General features: G+C 41.7%; 1 protein-coding gene across 1 annotated transcript in view; it reads right to left on the minus strand.

The window, feature by feature from the left end:
• The window catches only part of cachd1 (cache domain containing 1), a 75,934-nt gene extending 62,283 nt beyond the window's left edge, over positions 1–13,651 (minus strand). Inside the window, exon 1 of the mRNA XM_067514026.1 lies at positions 13,083–13,651. Coding sequence (XP_067370127.1) covers positions 13,083–13,331 — 249 coding nt within the window. The 5' untranslated portion in view covers positions 13,332–13,651. The remainder of the gene's footprint in view (positions 1–13,082) is intronic.
• Positions 13,652–15,880: the final 2,229 nt, after the last annotated feature.

The raw sequence follows: 15,880 nt of genomic DNA on the forward strand, positions 1-15,880 counted from the left end.
TTTGCTGTTGTGGTTGTGCAGGGAAGGGGAGCACTGTTTCTGTTATGATGCATGCTGGAGACATATGACAGCTCCTCTCAAAAGATAAGCTTCTGTTTGGTGTTCCTGATTTAATGGTCAATCAGAATGCCTGGCATGGGACCTCATTATTTTTTACTTTTTTTAGAGAAAATGTAAAACACTTTAGTTCGGGCTTTTGGGGTAGTCATAGTGCTTTGCCTAACAAAAAACGTCATTCATCTACTGTCCTATTGTTAATTTTAATGAAAATTGAAAACAATCAAATAGTTCTCTTGGTTTAGTAAATTAAATAGCAGCTACATCAAGGAACAAAAATCCCGTGCTAACAGTATAGTCCCTTTTTAATTTGCATATTGCCAGGAATCCCTAAAAATAACGACTACTTACTTGGCTACCAGGCACAGGCCCAGGGACCTGAAAAGTAAGGGGGGCCATGGGACCCAGATTCTCTAAACTTAGTACATTTGTAGTTTGTTAGAGTTCAGCTAAAAGACAGAAAGTGACCACAAAGAGAAACACAACAAGAAGCAAAACAACCTAAAACTACCCATAAGACACGAACCATTCACAATGCACACAGAATGCCCCCAAAACAGACCTACGTTTTCCAAAACTAAACACAAAATAAGCAAAAACACACACAAAATCCCCCAAAATAGACACATAATAACCAAAAGACACAAAACCTCCTAAAGTAAATGTAATAAATAATAAATCCCCATTTTCCTGACAATCTGTCATTGCTAGTACTAAGCACACACAGAGGAGCATGCAACACAGAAAATGAACACACACACACACACACACACACACACACACACACACACAGGTTTGTGTTCCCACAGAGCTCAGTGTCAGTCTAAGAGCCCTTTCACACATAGACTAGGTAACACTGATGGATTAATGTTTCCGGAAAAGGTAAGGGATCTGACTTGTTCACACAATCATCAACTGCACCCTCCTGACTAGCAGAGTCTTTAACCCTGAGAAGGTTTAATGCTGCTGCATTCTTCAAAGTTAGGACAGAGCAGAATGTGACACAGCGTCAAATACCATCTCTGAAAGAGATACCATTATGCTGAACTGTTCTTAAGCCCCGATGCTGCTGAAGCCATGTGTTGTCACCGTCTCACTTTGAGCTGCTATCCACCATCTACCACTATGATTAATGTTTGCTCTGCTTTTGTGATTTTTTATTTTTATTGAACAACTTCTTCACAAAAACCAGGCCTAGAACCAATATCAGAAAACAACTATCTTGGAATTTCTTCCCCAAAAACAACATTAAACACACAAGTCTTACTTTCTGATCCTTCAGTGTGTCAATATTTGTGAGATATTCAAAGTAAGCGATGTTTGCTGTTTGAGAGGAGTCATGTTAAAAACTGGCTTCAAATCCCAGAGATGTTGCAATAATATAGGTTTATATGCATGTCAGTCGGAACCTTTAATGTAAAAGTTAGTTTGGGTCTTAATGCGGCGCATCCCTAAAGCACATTTTCTGCAGATTTGTCTGTAGCATTCATTTACATATCACAACTCAAAAAATAAGTTCCACAAAATACACAGAAAAGGATGCATGTGTAAACAGGCTTTGTTTCTAATTCCGCTGCCTCCATATGCCAGCAGAAACCCCAGCTGGCTGAAGATGCCAACGCCTGGGCTAGACAGACTACAAATCACTGGCATGGCACCAGCCAGCCAAACCTGGCAAGGAGCAGGCCTTCTGGAAAGAAAAACAGTCTGGGAGATATAAGTTTGGAAGGATAGGAGAGGACTGGATAAGACTGGATAGCATGAGAATGTGGAGCTCTTGTGGAAAGCGTTAGCTGAGCCTCTGCTGGAGGAAAACACAAATGAATGCTTAAGTATTGCAACACAGCAGCCTGCCATATTATTGGCTGAACATTAGACCTCTCAGCTACACCAGCAGTACTGATGACAGCATGGATGGGCACACACCCATATGCACTAAGTGAGGTTTTATGGAATGTGTATTGACTAAATATAGCTACAGGATATTTAACTAGTCTAAATGGGCTTTGATTTTTATTTATCAAGGGTCTTGAAGTTGTGCTTTCTTGCTCACAGTGTGTCAACCCAATTTTTGCCTACATGTGTCCCAGCAGTGGATTAAACATGTTTCTCCGTAAACAAATGTGGGAGGCAGGCAACATTTTCTTTTTTTGAGACTGCACGAATACATTTTACCTACAAGACCCCAGTCTGTGACCCAACAAGAGATTTAACAAGGGTCAACAAGAATATATCTGCATAATTCTTTGTGACTATAACTGGTCGTCAGGGACTTAAAACAAATAATAATTTAAAATAAAAAGAACAATCTGAACACACAGACTAACACAACCAGAACAACGGTCAAGATGTACAATAGATTTGGTAGCAATATGATTTCATGCTGTTCCCCATGCAACAGGAGCAATGTATTTTTGGAGTGTGCCTTGTCATTTGGGCAATGAGTTGTTTAAATTACAAAACTAAAGGGCTCAGATATCACATCTGAGCTAAATGGACCCTGTTTTTCCCTGGGTTGACATCACAACACGGAGAAACTCTCCACCATAATGCAGAGTGCTAAGCTGTTGCAGGAAAAACCACCAGTGTGCATGTAAACACACTGAAAATAATTGGGTCCGAAAACCTTTTGTTCTGCATAAAGTGATGCTTTCTTTATTACCACCAGGACAGATTCGCTGCACTCTTTTCATATCAGTCTAAAATATTAATGCCCACTTAGATTCTCTAATGTTTATCCTCCATTACTTGTCAGTCAGAGAAGATCAAATAAGCCTCTTATTTAGCAGATTCACAAGTGAGCTCAGAGACACTGATAGCTAAACACAGCTGCAGTCACGCCATGCATGTAGCTTTATATGCATATGTGTTTATGTGTGGTATGTGTGTGTATATAGACGAGAGACTGTGTAAAACTGTTTACAACATTGAAAGCGTAGTTTCAGACTCTTCCCATTTCTCATCTCACACTCAAAGCCCTGACACTCCTCCATGCCTCCTAATTAGCAAGCTGTATCACATTTTCCCCCTTGCCATTTTCTCGGAGAATAAAAACAGTGGTTCTTTTTTCATCTTCTAACCAGCCTTGTCTTACAGAGACAGACGCAAAAAAAAAAAAAGCCCAAAGTTCATTTCATTAGCCCAGGTCACTTCCTGACTTATCTTCAAAGGCAGAAGACAAAAGGCACAAGCCGTGGTTTCACATACTACCACCTACAGGCACCACAATTACACCAAGAAATAGGAATGGTTAGCAGAGAAGATGAAGACAGTGACGACATTAACAAAAAGAGAAACTACAGGAACTAAAGGGCAGACGGCATTTTGTCAGCGTGCTGAGAGGACCTCAAAGCTCAAAGGAAACGCAGACAAAACTGAAAATTGAAGCGTTCATTTAAAATAATGTCATAAGATCATTTCAAAATGAAATATGAAATGCAGAACTTGTAGACGCCATTAAACAGTTCCATTTTTTTTTTGTCTGAATTCAACTTTCCCTGCAATGTTGATATAGTAGAAAGTATTTTTGTCTTAAAGAATCAGATGAAAGAACTGTCATCACGCTCATGTCTTTGTGTTAAATAATAAAGCTGGACACAATCTTAACTTACCATCAGAAGCAAGAGGAATGTATTATAAAGTAATTGTTATTATATTATTATTATTATTATTATAATATTATAATATTAAGTAATGCTCCCTAAAACCACGAGTAGTAGTTTTAACATTTTGATTGTGTGTGAGTTAAATAAATGCAATACAATGGGGTTAATTAGTGAGCTTTAGAGGCATCGTTTGGAACTCTAACGGAGCTTTAACAGCTCTTCCCCCGTTTCCAGTCTTTATGTTGAGCTTTACGCCAACTGTCTCCTGGCTTCAAGTCGTTAAGTGGTACCAATCAAACTCCTCTAACATTCAACTCAACTTCATTCATGTTCAACAGTTGACATACAATAATGGCTAAAGTCAGCTTAGTAACGTACCCATCGACAAGGGGTTGTGTTTTTTTTCTAGGGCCTATTAATGATCCTAAAAATGGCTGGAATCAGGCATTTCTAAACCTACTCCCCACATTATGTGGCTACTATTAGGCAGTTCATTGTTTATATGTCCAACAGTTACACTAATCCATCATCAGTGTTTAAGCTTTTACATCACGTCGCCTCTAAAAGACGCACCTTAGTCTGGCATCTTTTACAAACCAATTTTTATATCAGATTTTAATACATGAAGAAACACTGAAAACTGTGTGCAAATACTTCTGATTGGTGCCTCATCTTTCTGAAGAGACACTCTGTTGCAGTAGTCTTCGTTTAAACTATGTACGGTTGTAAGGAGAGAAGTTAGACTAACTAAGCAGACCTCCGCAACCCGTGACCCCTGAGTTTGAGAGACGTCCCATCATTCCCCACCATCAGAGACCGCAAAGTAAACCACTGTGAAGGTGACTGTGTACTGCGCGTTTAGAAACCCAACATTTTCTGACTTCGACTGCTGCCATTATCTCTTCCTCTCTTCTTTCATTCTCACCACCTGCACCTCGTTTATTATTCCCCCTCGCACTCCTAACATCCACGAGTAAGAACCCAAAGCCTACTATTGTGAATGCACAGTCAGATCTTCATCCAAGGCACTGCACCTTTCGAAATACAAAAATACTGCAAACGGGCACAAAAACATAGATGGAAATTCGAAACAACTTTGGAAAAAGCACTTAACAGCATTCAACAACTGTGAAGTGTGGGTTTACAGCGAGTTTATGTATGCAACACGGAGCTCTGGGATAGAGGCATAAACAGAGAGAGAGAAAAGAGGCATGAAAACAGTCTGATCTGCTTCTCCACAGTGGAGGCTCCAACTCTCTCCTCATCCAGAATGCAAAGCTTCTGCTGAGGGACTTTGTGTGCATACTGAGGGGGATGGGGGGGCCTCACAAATGCATGGTGTCTGGGGGAGGGAGCTGGTCCCTGTAGTCTCCTTGCCCTCCCAATTGGGTGTTTTGCTCACTGCTCCCTCGTCTTTACCACAAGCCCCCACCCCTGTCCTTTCCCTCTTTCTGTCTTTCAGGGAGAGTTCATTTTGAGTCTTGCTCATTGTAGCGAGAGAAGGGACTGCCTTGCAAAGGGGGTGGCCTGAGGTCCCACAGCTCACACTGCCAGGTCAGCCCTGTTGGAGCTAACTAAGTAACACTGGCAGGAATCTGGTTAAAAAAAAAAAAAAGGTGGGGGTGGGGGGAGCAAAGAGACTGGATCCCAAAAAAGATCCCATTCTCTTTCACATTGAGTGCATTTGTTATTGCATTGTGTGTGTGCATGTGTAAGAGAGAATGATGGAGGCTGTGAAAAGAAAGACGAGGCAGAGTGGGTGACAGTGAGTTGAAAATGAAGAGTGAGTGAAGTAATAGAGAAAAAGAGAATCATTTAAAAAAGTGAGAGTGAGCTAATTAAACACAGCCAGTTAATTAGTTCTCCTCTTGAATAAGCAGAGGACAGAGTTAGCTACTTTTGCTAAAAACCTGGAGGGCTCAGCTGTATGAAGATAGAGCGGAGTTAAACTCGCAGAATATTAGTGGTGAAAATTCATAATCAGCAATTTTGGCAATCGATTAATCGTGGATATAATTTATAAAAGCAAAATGCCAAATATTCACACTGACTTTTTGGCTAATTTGCCAACATGTGACATGCCATGACCTATTCAACTGTTTAGCCTACAATATCTTAAAATAGAAAAAGAAAATTACCATTACAATTCCTGACAGCCCACAGCAACGCCTACAAACTTCCAATCCTCACATTGTCTTCTGAATTGTTGCAGATTAATTATCAATTCTAATTAATGTCAACTAACCAAACAAGTTTGCATGATTATATGACATTGGGGAAAATTATTTAAATTTCCAATCAGACCACGTGTAATTATTCCACTTAGATAGCAGATATCTAAAGGCCTCCAGGACTTCGGCATTTTAGGGCAGGTTGGTACGAGATGCGAGCAGGAAAAAAATGAAAAATAAGAGCAAGGAAAAGGGCCAAAGCTCAGGAGCCTGCAAAACCAATTCCAGTCAAGGCCAAACATAAAGAGGCCGCCTTCCAGTGAGAAATTTGGGAAACAGATTAAAAAAGTGGTCAGATAAATGAAATGGCCACGACAGTACAGACAGATTTAAACCACAACAGCTGGTGCAGAAGGGGAAGAACATCGGTTTCATGCTCCATCCTAACCGCAGTCCAGCAGGAGCCAAGAGACGGTGCACTAGGCTGTACTTAACACTGGCAAAAACATTAAAGGGATCCAAATGAAATGAATGGGAGTTATCTCATCCAAAAGTCTGTGAAAAAGAAACTTCCAAATCCCTGAAAATGTTTTCCCTCTCTATATCTTTCTTCCAGCAGGCTTCCAGCACAAAGTGCAGGTACAGTCAAAGAAAGATGAACCCCTGTTCCAGTGATACAGCGCGTCTGTTCAGGTCTGTTTCCACTTCCAACCCCGGCACTGGCTCACAATTTGAATACGGAGTTTAGGGGCTATTCAACAAACAAACCAACCGAAAAAAGTCAACCCAACGAAGAACTTAAGCAGATCACCACAGTCAGGCAGTCTCATCTTCGGGGCTCCACGAATGAAATATGGTTATTTTTCTTAAAAGTACAACATCTGACAGCAGCATTTCATTTCTAATCTCATCCAACTAGTCTGGGGACCTCACCGTGTCTGGTATGTGTACGGTTTGGAGGTCGGAGACTATACGTACGAGGCAGCTGGGTGTAAGAGGTGCCTGAGTCTTCTGGTGCCTGGACGTAGGCCAAAACATATAAGCAGCCCTACATTTAATGGAAACATGGCCCTCAACTCAGTTCTCTCCTGCAATGTGATGGGAAGATAAAGGTAGCAATCAACAGAACTGAGCTGTTTTCCCGGCTTTGAACAGGCCAAGAATTTTTAAGACTGATATGGAAGTCATTCCAAGTTTTAAAACACTGCAGACGGCACTGTGGGACTTTGCAGCTGTTAGCAGAAAGGCTTTTTTTTTCCCCCTAAAGATTACAGGCAACAACGCATCTCTCAAAAGGCAGAAAAGTTTAGCTGGGAAATATGGTCACACACACATCCGACACATGTATTAAAATATCAGCGGCGACTTGGAAGTAAAGTTCCAATCTCTTTGTGTGGAAGCAAGCAAGAATTCAAAAACGTGCCGTGTAACAACATTTTGGAAAAAAGCAACAGCTAAAATGGAAAAACAGCAGAGGACCAGATAGTTCAGCACAGCCTCGAAGGGCTCATAAACCGCCGAGGGACGTCACGATTTACGGTCGCACTAAAAGTGAAGAGTTGTGCCGACGCATTTGATTGTCTAATGCAAAACACCTGCAGCTGAGTCGCCGTGAACCTGATCACATACAAGAGAAAACAGCAGAGAAAGAACAAAAAAAAAAATAACCATCAACAAACGAAACCTGACAGACAGTGAGAGAAATGGCCTCCATGGGATACTTCACGTTCTTTAACCTTTTAAAGCAGCAGATCCCCGTCATTCAGACACAGCACGCTCTTTTTCTAATGCTCCTCATAGCTTTAATGAGGCCAGAGGCTCGCTGTCAGGAGAGGCAACGCAGGCAAATGTTTGGGACCCACCCCAAAAGAAAATCTGGGGAAAGGGCCACTCTCATGGGGCGGCTGTAGCTAAGTTGGTGGACTATTCGTCCACATGGTTGGACTCCCGATCGTTCTACATGTCAAAGTGTCCCCTGGCAAGACACTGAACCCCAAAGTGGTCCCTAGTGCCTGCTACTTGTAAGTCGCTTTGGATAAATAGTCCTTTCCTAGAATGTCGAGATTAGCAGGCCCAGCGCATTGTATGTACTAATGTCTTACATCAGCATGTCACAATCGGGTCCACGCCTAAAGTTTTGAAAGCAAAACATAAATGTCACTAGGATCAACAAAGTATGATTGTTATTAGAAGGTTTGCAGAGAAAAAGACTAAAGAGCTCATTCAGACATGAAGTAGACATGTTAGGGTCCTGTCAAATTAATGGAGAGTCTCAAACAGGCTATGAAAGAAACTTTCCCACTGGTGTGAGTATTGTAAAAGTAAAAGAATTGTAGAATTTGTGGAAAACAGGTCCTTAAGCCACCAAGAGTTTAGTCCACTGTCACATATAATACACGTTCCTTAATTCTGTTGGAAATTTGCAGAGGAGCACTCCCGGTTTCGGAACTGTTGGTTAGATCGGGGACATAAGTTCCCCAATTTCTTCTGTCAACATCTATAAAGACTATACCAGGTGACATGGAGCATCACACCAGAGTGGCAGTGGTTCAGACATAAATTTAGCTTACCATCATTGATTGAAAAGAACATGCTTAAACATGTCAGGTTTAGGAAAACAGACAAATATAGAGCCAAAGACAAATCAGCAAATTAATCAGAGAGAGAGAGAGAGAGAAATGGCCCCAGATGTTGCAGAGGGCATGAGAGCCTCATAGTAACCTTGACTGTTTGAGCACACAAGTCATGCAGGCAATGCAGTAAGAGGCAAGAAGGCTTTGAAGCTGTGCTGCAAAGAACCTGGCAGGAATTCTGATGTCCCGCTGTAGATCCTCAACCTTTCCTACTCCTCCCTATCTGCCTGTCTCTGCAAGTGCTTCGCTGATGATGTGAGAAAAAGGAAACCCAAAAGTTGGGAAGCAGAAATCATTTGATTAAAACAAAGGCAGGCCGAGTGAAGACAGGAGACATTTATCCATGTTAAATATAAATCTACATCCCCAATCAAATTGTCGCGTCCAAGTTAAAGAAAATAACATATTGGGGAATGTGGACTCTGTTGCCTTTGGACCAAACCCAAAGCAGAAAATCACAGTTAATGGCAGAGCTGGAACTGCCCAAATTTTCCCTTTTCCTGCACAAACCTCCACTGCCATCAAATTAACATCAATATTCAATTAGGTGGCTGGGGATACTGGACAAGCAAGCCTCGATACCAAACCACAGTTTTCTGTAGATCAAGGCCCCTAAAATGAACACGAAGACCTTTCTTAGGATGCTAGTAAACTGCCCTTTTCACAAACCAATGACTGTCGTCTTATTAGCTTCACCATTCGTTTCCAATAGTGCTCAACCAAGTGTTGCTAGAAGCGAGCAGAATTAGGCAAACTTGTCTTCGATCCAGTAGGTTTCAATATGAAAAGTGTAGCGCCACGCCTGTGCTTTAATAACAGGGAAAAGGGAAAGGAGATTAAGTTACATATTTACATCCAAGCCCAAGCATGTCAAAATTTCTGCTTAAAGGAGGGAAACTGGACATGAAATGTTAATCGTTTACTTTTCTCTCTTCCCTGGAATTTACATTTAGTCATCTAGCAGACACCGTTATCCAAAGCGACTTTCGACTTCCACGGCAACTGACACTACAATTGATAGCCATGTCCTCAAATATTAAGAAACATGAAGTAAATTCTTGCCACACTGTTTTTTTTTTTTTTTTTTTTTACACTGGGAATCTGCAGTATCTGAGAGGTACAGCCAGGTTTTAAATTAATCAAAAGGCCCTTATGCACTGCCAATTCAAAATGGGTTTGCCGTGGCTATACGCTGCATCACCGTTCTGTATAAAATGAGCCAAACTGGAGAGGTCAGGCATATTCCCAGAGGGTCTCCCCATTTTCCTTCCTTTCTTTCTTTTCAGATTTCTCAGCAGCCCTTAAGCTTGATATTATTTTTGTGCATTGAGCCTTGGTTAAAGCTACGCCATAGGCAACAACAGTGGCCTACACTATTGTCAGCATTTCTACTTGTGCGTTGGTGTGTCGGTGTCACACTGCAATTACACCACCAAACCATTTACGTGCCCCTGTGATGAGTTTTGTTGGTGCACAAACAATAGTGAGCAAGTAATGTTGCTCTGCAGCTAACAGCAGTTACCTTTTACTAAACCACTGCAAGGCAGCAAAGACAGCAGACATTGAAGGAGATGGTTGCAGCCGCTTAGTTACATTTCTTGGGGAGGTACATATTTGCAAAAGGGTCCTGGGCTATGCAGAACCTACACAAGAATTTGACACACAAGTATGAATACAGCTTCTTTTTTTTACTGTCTCTGGTGGAAAACAAATAGCCTGGTACCCAAAGTGAATATAGTCAAGCAATGCAGTCAAGTCAAGCTGGTACCATGCAGTGGAAAAACACTTAGTAAAATCCAAATTTCAAGCAAATATTTGAATGTTTGCTTTTATCTTGGTCAACTAATTACCTCTGAACAAAGAATACTATATTAAGAATTATCACAGTAATGAAACTGTACGGTTTCGTGAAAAACTGCATTAAAAAGTTGACTATTAGAAATGAAAGAGTGTCAATTATACACCATTGTGTCCCCTGATAATTGAGCAACTCAGTGTCTGAACAAGGTTAATCCAGTGACTCAGAAGCACTGAGGAGGTGAGCCTCAAATTACAAATCTGTCAGAGAATGAGGGGTGGAGTGGCAAGAGGTAGAATTACATTTTAGATGGAAATGCTGGAATAGTCGCTTTGCTAACAAAACCTTCGGATGTCGTCCAAAACAGTATAGCATGAACCCTGCATGGTGACGTCTCAGTGCCCGAAAGGTGGAGAATGGCAGAAATGCTTATTAGGGTCAGCTGTGACTCCAGAAGTCACAGCTTCAATGACATCGTTTATATAAAGAGTAGCGTGGAAACCCATCAGCTCCTTCACTGCACTGGGGGGGGAAAAAAAAGGGAAGGAGACAGAAAGATAAAGTGAAATCCAGTTGAGCTTGCACACCTGCAGAGGACGATTCAGGCCACATCTGCGCACCAGAGCAGGTGTCCACACAGCCAGTGGAATTCCTGATTCCTGTAGTTGTTTTCAAGGGCTGTGAAACTGTTTTTACTGGATGCACATCTCTTCTGCTTGTGGGGGGGAAAATAAATCCTCTCACAAGCCCATGAAATGTCCACCTTCAATCAAACTCGCATTAGCTTCATGCCAAGTAAGATTTTCACAGCTTGTACAACAACACGATGGCCTCACAACGGTTTTCCCATGATAGAGGAGGATGCTGCTGGATGCACTAACTAATTCGACAGGGCTACGTGAAATAGAAAAGTGTTGTGAAAGATAGGGTGAGTGACAAAAAGACCAAATTATTCTGCATTAATTACATCTTTCCAGCTGTTATTTCTCTGATGAGGGAAGAAACAGAAAGGCAGAGACGGCAGATGGAAGTTGAAACAGAAGTGACTGAATGTTTATACACCTGCAACAGCAGAAAGCAAGACTGATAAGGAAGAAAAATCAGCGCAGATAACAGGGAAGGAGAAGAGCAGGAATGCGACAGCAACCGAGCACAAACTGGAGCTCGGAGAGGGATGGGTGGTGACAAAGGCAGATCCTGGAGGATCAGAGGACGCCCTCAAAGCAGACTCCCAGAGCTGGGATGAAGGCAGCTCAGTCTGGAAGCAGAGAAGATGAAACCGCGAAGATGAAACCCCCCCCCCCCGTTGAATCGTCTCTGTTTTCAGGGCCTGCAAGCTCCTCTGCCTCTGAAGTGTAAAACAGCCCCCCCCCCCCCCCCCCCCCCTCCACTCCCCTCACACCCTGCACTGCACCCAGCCATTTGGTGACTCAATGCAGCTCCACACGGATGGACATGGCAAGTTAGTCCTTTTTCTGTGTCTTTGTAATATATTCAAAACCAATTGGGGCTTCAACTAATGACTTGTTTCGTTACAATCCATAAAATGTCAGAAACTGCAGTGAGAAATGTGCTCAACTGTCTAGATCCAAAGTTGACATAGAAATTGCTTTTCCCCCTCATTTGCAGGTCAAATATCCTGATTATACTAGTGGATTTTGACAAATTTGTTAAAACTATGTCGAAAACATTTTACAATGTCTTATACACTTTAATACAGGTCTTCTGTGGGGATCAGATTCTAAAAACTGGTCTCATGTCCACAACAAGGAAGAAAACTGACACAAAACCAAGGAACGTCTCCCTTCTAACGTTGGCTGGGTATAAAATTCATTAGCAAGAGTTTTTTTTCCCCCAAATCGAGCACTATTTAAGATGTAGGTGAAAAAAAGCACTAAAGAAATCACTGCTCCCATGTTTGCACATATAAACATGCGACTTTGCAGCTTAAAAATCCGTGTAAAGTAGATGTGTCCTTAGTTTGAGGTCTGGGTTGCGAGCTACTGGTTGCACATTTGCAGCAATGTGAAGTGTCAGCTTGAGCTCTGGGAGCATGTGATGGCACTTTTGCATTTTCTGATATTCTATTACCTAATGGCTTGATCAACTGAATTACAAAAAAACATATTTAAAACTGCAGCTGATGGAGAGAATATTGCTTTTTCATTTACTAGCGGTTTTCTTTGTGTCCAGTTGCTTTTCTGGATGGGTGTCTGCAGAAAAATGGATTTTATACGGTTTTATTTATTTTTTTATTCTAAGGAAACCTACATTATTTACAGGTTCTCGGACACACTGAAAGGGATCTTCAGTTTCATCACCTAAAACTACCTTTTCATTTTATAAAGCCGATGTTTAAGTGAGAGAAAAGGGAGCAAACATTCCCTGACAATGGTCACGAGAAGCAACGTTTCATTGTATATTCTTATTACACGAGGTGACAGATGATCCACCACAATAAAAAAGGTGTTGAACGAACTGTGCCCCTTTGTGAAAATGTGCATATTTAGGAGGATTAGGGAACAGCGAAGGTGAGAAAGGACCGGACCCCCGGCGTGTTGATGTCCCAGATAAATGCGCCCTCAACTTCAAAGAGCCTGTTGTTGCAGTGCAACACAGAGCAAAGCAACGTTGGCAACCAAAGCATTTGTTTCATAACACTGTAACATTTCTGTCAGCTTCCCTGCGATCAGCCATCACTTTGCTGTTAAGGCCTATACTGGCAACCCTGCTTTTGCCAGTTGGGGTCTTTAAACCCACCGCCGCTCCAAGTGGCGAATAAAACCAGAAGAATAAACTGTGTCTCCTTCTCTTTTACCTGCATTGTGAAGACTCCCAGCTCCTGAGAGGACAGCTTTTTCATTTGATCGGCTAAAACTTGTGCTTCTTCCAGGATGGAAAACTCCGTCTCGGCTCCGCAATATCCACAAGACAGAGCCGAGCAGATGAAAACGAAGATCCACGAAAAAGCCAACGAGCCCCGGGGAAACGGACGGTGTTTATTCCGGAAAGTGGCGCGCGTACTCGGCGTCAGAGCCGCGGATCTGTCCGCTGTCCGCCTCGCCATGATGGCTGTGGGTCTACAGGCTGGAGGAACACGGAGTCTGAACTGGGGACAGAAAGGAAAAACTTCAAGGGAAACTACTTTTTACAACTTTGCAGGGTTGCGTCCGTGCGCCCTTTCTCTGCGGTACGACTCTCCGAAATGTTCACCGGCACAAACCACCGCATCTCCCTCAAATCCCCGAGGAGCAGAAAACACATCCATGCACGGTTTTCTCCTTTTTAAACGTTGTGGGCGCCCCGTGTTCGACCAGTCGCTCCAACTCCTGGAAGTCTGGCAAAGTGTGTGTGAGCCGGAGATTCGCCACAATGGGGGTGAAAGTGGGAGGCGTGGAAACACAGGAGTCCGACCGGCGCCTGGATTTCTGGATGAATGGATCAGGGTTTTGCGATGCCTGGAAACGGCCTATTGTTGAATAGAAATCATTTGCGGGCTAAGCCCGTCAAGTAGCCTGAAGGGGCCTAAACAAGGGCAGGGTTTGTGATTACAGTATAACAAGCAGCACGGCCGTTTTTAAAAACAAGAAATCCGCCCTTGAACGCACCACTCTTTAATAACTGCAAATTTAATAGACATGAACTGTGTCCCCCGTAAAAGTAACATTAGTGACTTATATTAAATTCTCAATAATTCATTAAATAGTTTCCCCCCCCCAAACATCAAAACGCCATTGAAAAACACAACTAAATAAACACAAAAAACTCTTTTAAAGTCAGTAGTGCAGCCGATAACCAGTAGTTTTTGAGGCATTTCCACTACACTATAGCAGTAGGCTACAAGTGCAACTGTGGGTTCACGTCTGTGCAGATGTCACTGGTGTGTCCTGCAGGTGTAATTGTGGGAAAACATATGACATCATTAGGAAAGAACATGAATGGAAGCAGCAGTGAGTGTAAGCAAACTGCAGAGACTCCACTCCGGCCAGATTCCACTTCTTGTTTTCATCCAATCTTCACTTTGACTTGGCAGAGCAGCTTTGAGAAAGACCAGAGGCTTGTGTGCTTTTGGGCAATTCACATTTTGATTGTTGGTTACTACAAAAAAAAAAAACTATGGCCAATACCTTATTGGTTGAAAAAGCTTGTAGTCGAGGCAGATGATGCGAAGCTTTGAAGTGTAACAGCACTTCAACCCATCCTCTAATCAATGTGCTCTTTCTCTTTCACTGGGTTGCAGAGTGGGTTTGATTTGCAGCTGCACAGCTGGCCTCCTCTCACGCATCTCAGTGCGTCTTGTAACATTTTGGAAATTGTCTGGTTGACCACCATTTTATTCTAAATGCCAGTGTCTTCTCTGTTGGAACAGGAAATCTTTGCAATAACACACATTTTTACACACAAAACTCCTTTTTACATTCTGTGCATGTAGAATGTGAGGGAGATCTTATCAAACACACCTTACATTCAGTAGAGCCACTGTAGAGATATCAGATTATTCTAAACTGCCTGAAAACACATGCACCGTCACTGTTTAGATTTAAAAGCAACTGTGTGTAAAATGCCAGACTGTGCAGGAGTTAGGCTGTTGTTGGCACCTGAGAACAAAATAATTACAATATGTTACAATGCAGGACTTGTTAGGTCAGTCTCACCATAAAAATATCACGGCAGTAAGTTTTTTGACTTGATGTCACAATGCAGCTCACTATTAGAAATGCTGTTTTACTTTTTACGTCCTCATAAGTGTACTCGTAAGTTGTTATTGAAATCATTAAACTTGTCTTTTGCGGGTTTTACACTGAGGTGCCACACAGTATTGTGTCTGTTCAGTTGTGTGTCGTTTAAACAGAAGTGGTAAAAGTACTCAAGTTAAAGTGCAAGTACTTGCCTAAAAGCATATTCCACTTAGTTAAAAAAAAAACCTTTTTCATGCATTCTCCACATTTTTACTTGAAATACGAAAATTAAAAGCGCTTCAAAATACACAGCAATAAACAATATTGATGCTGTTTATGACATGAATGTCCAGGTCTAGTCCAGATTTATTTGATAAACATAAATATAACATAAATGTAGTTAAGTAACAGTAAAACATTTTCCTCTGAATTGTACTGAGGTATAAGTATAATTAGTAAAAAAAGAAAGAAACTTTCTCACTGATTTAGCCATAAAGTGCTTCTGAAGCAGCTCTAACACCAGTGGGCTCCACATCCTTTTAACATTAAGTGTTATTTATTCATTTTCTGTTTCATTTCTTCATGATGTGTCACTTGTTGGAGAGTCGAGATACGTAAATACATAATTTTGATGCGTGAGTCAGTCAGTCAACAGTGTTTAGTCATGGTTTTGATCACATCGGGGTGAGAGCAGGCTGCCCACCGTGATCGTTTCACAGTGGAGCCAAAATAACTTCAACTGTCAAACGAAGGAATATTTTTGGTGTGTGGTATTTCGAGAAGTAAAAATCAAGTCTAAAAACCTCCAATTGTTACATCAGTTGCAATGAAGCTCAAGGTGGGCTGTTCTAAAGGAACATTAAGTTATTTTATTGAATATTGCCAACTAAAAAAATGTGTTTTTCAGACCGTCTCTTTTCCTTTTCTTTTACTTGTC

Source organism: Channa argus, chromosome 8, assembly GCF_033026475.1.
Source record: "Channa argus isolate prfri chromosome 8, Channa argus male v1.0, whole genome shotgun sequence".
NCBI lineage: Eukaryota > Metazoa > Chordata > Actinopteri > Anabantiformes > Channidae > Channa > Channa argus.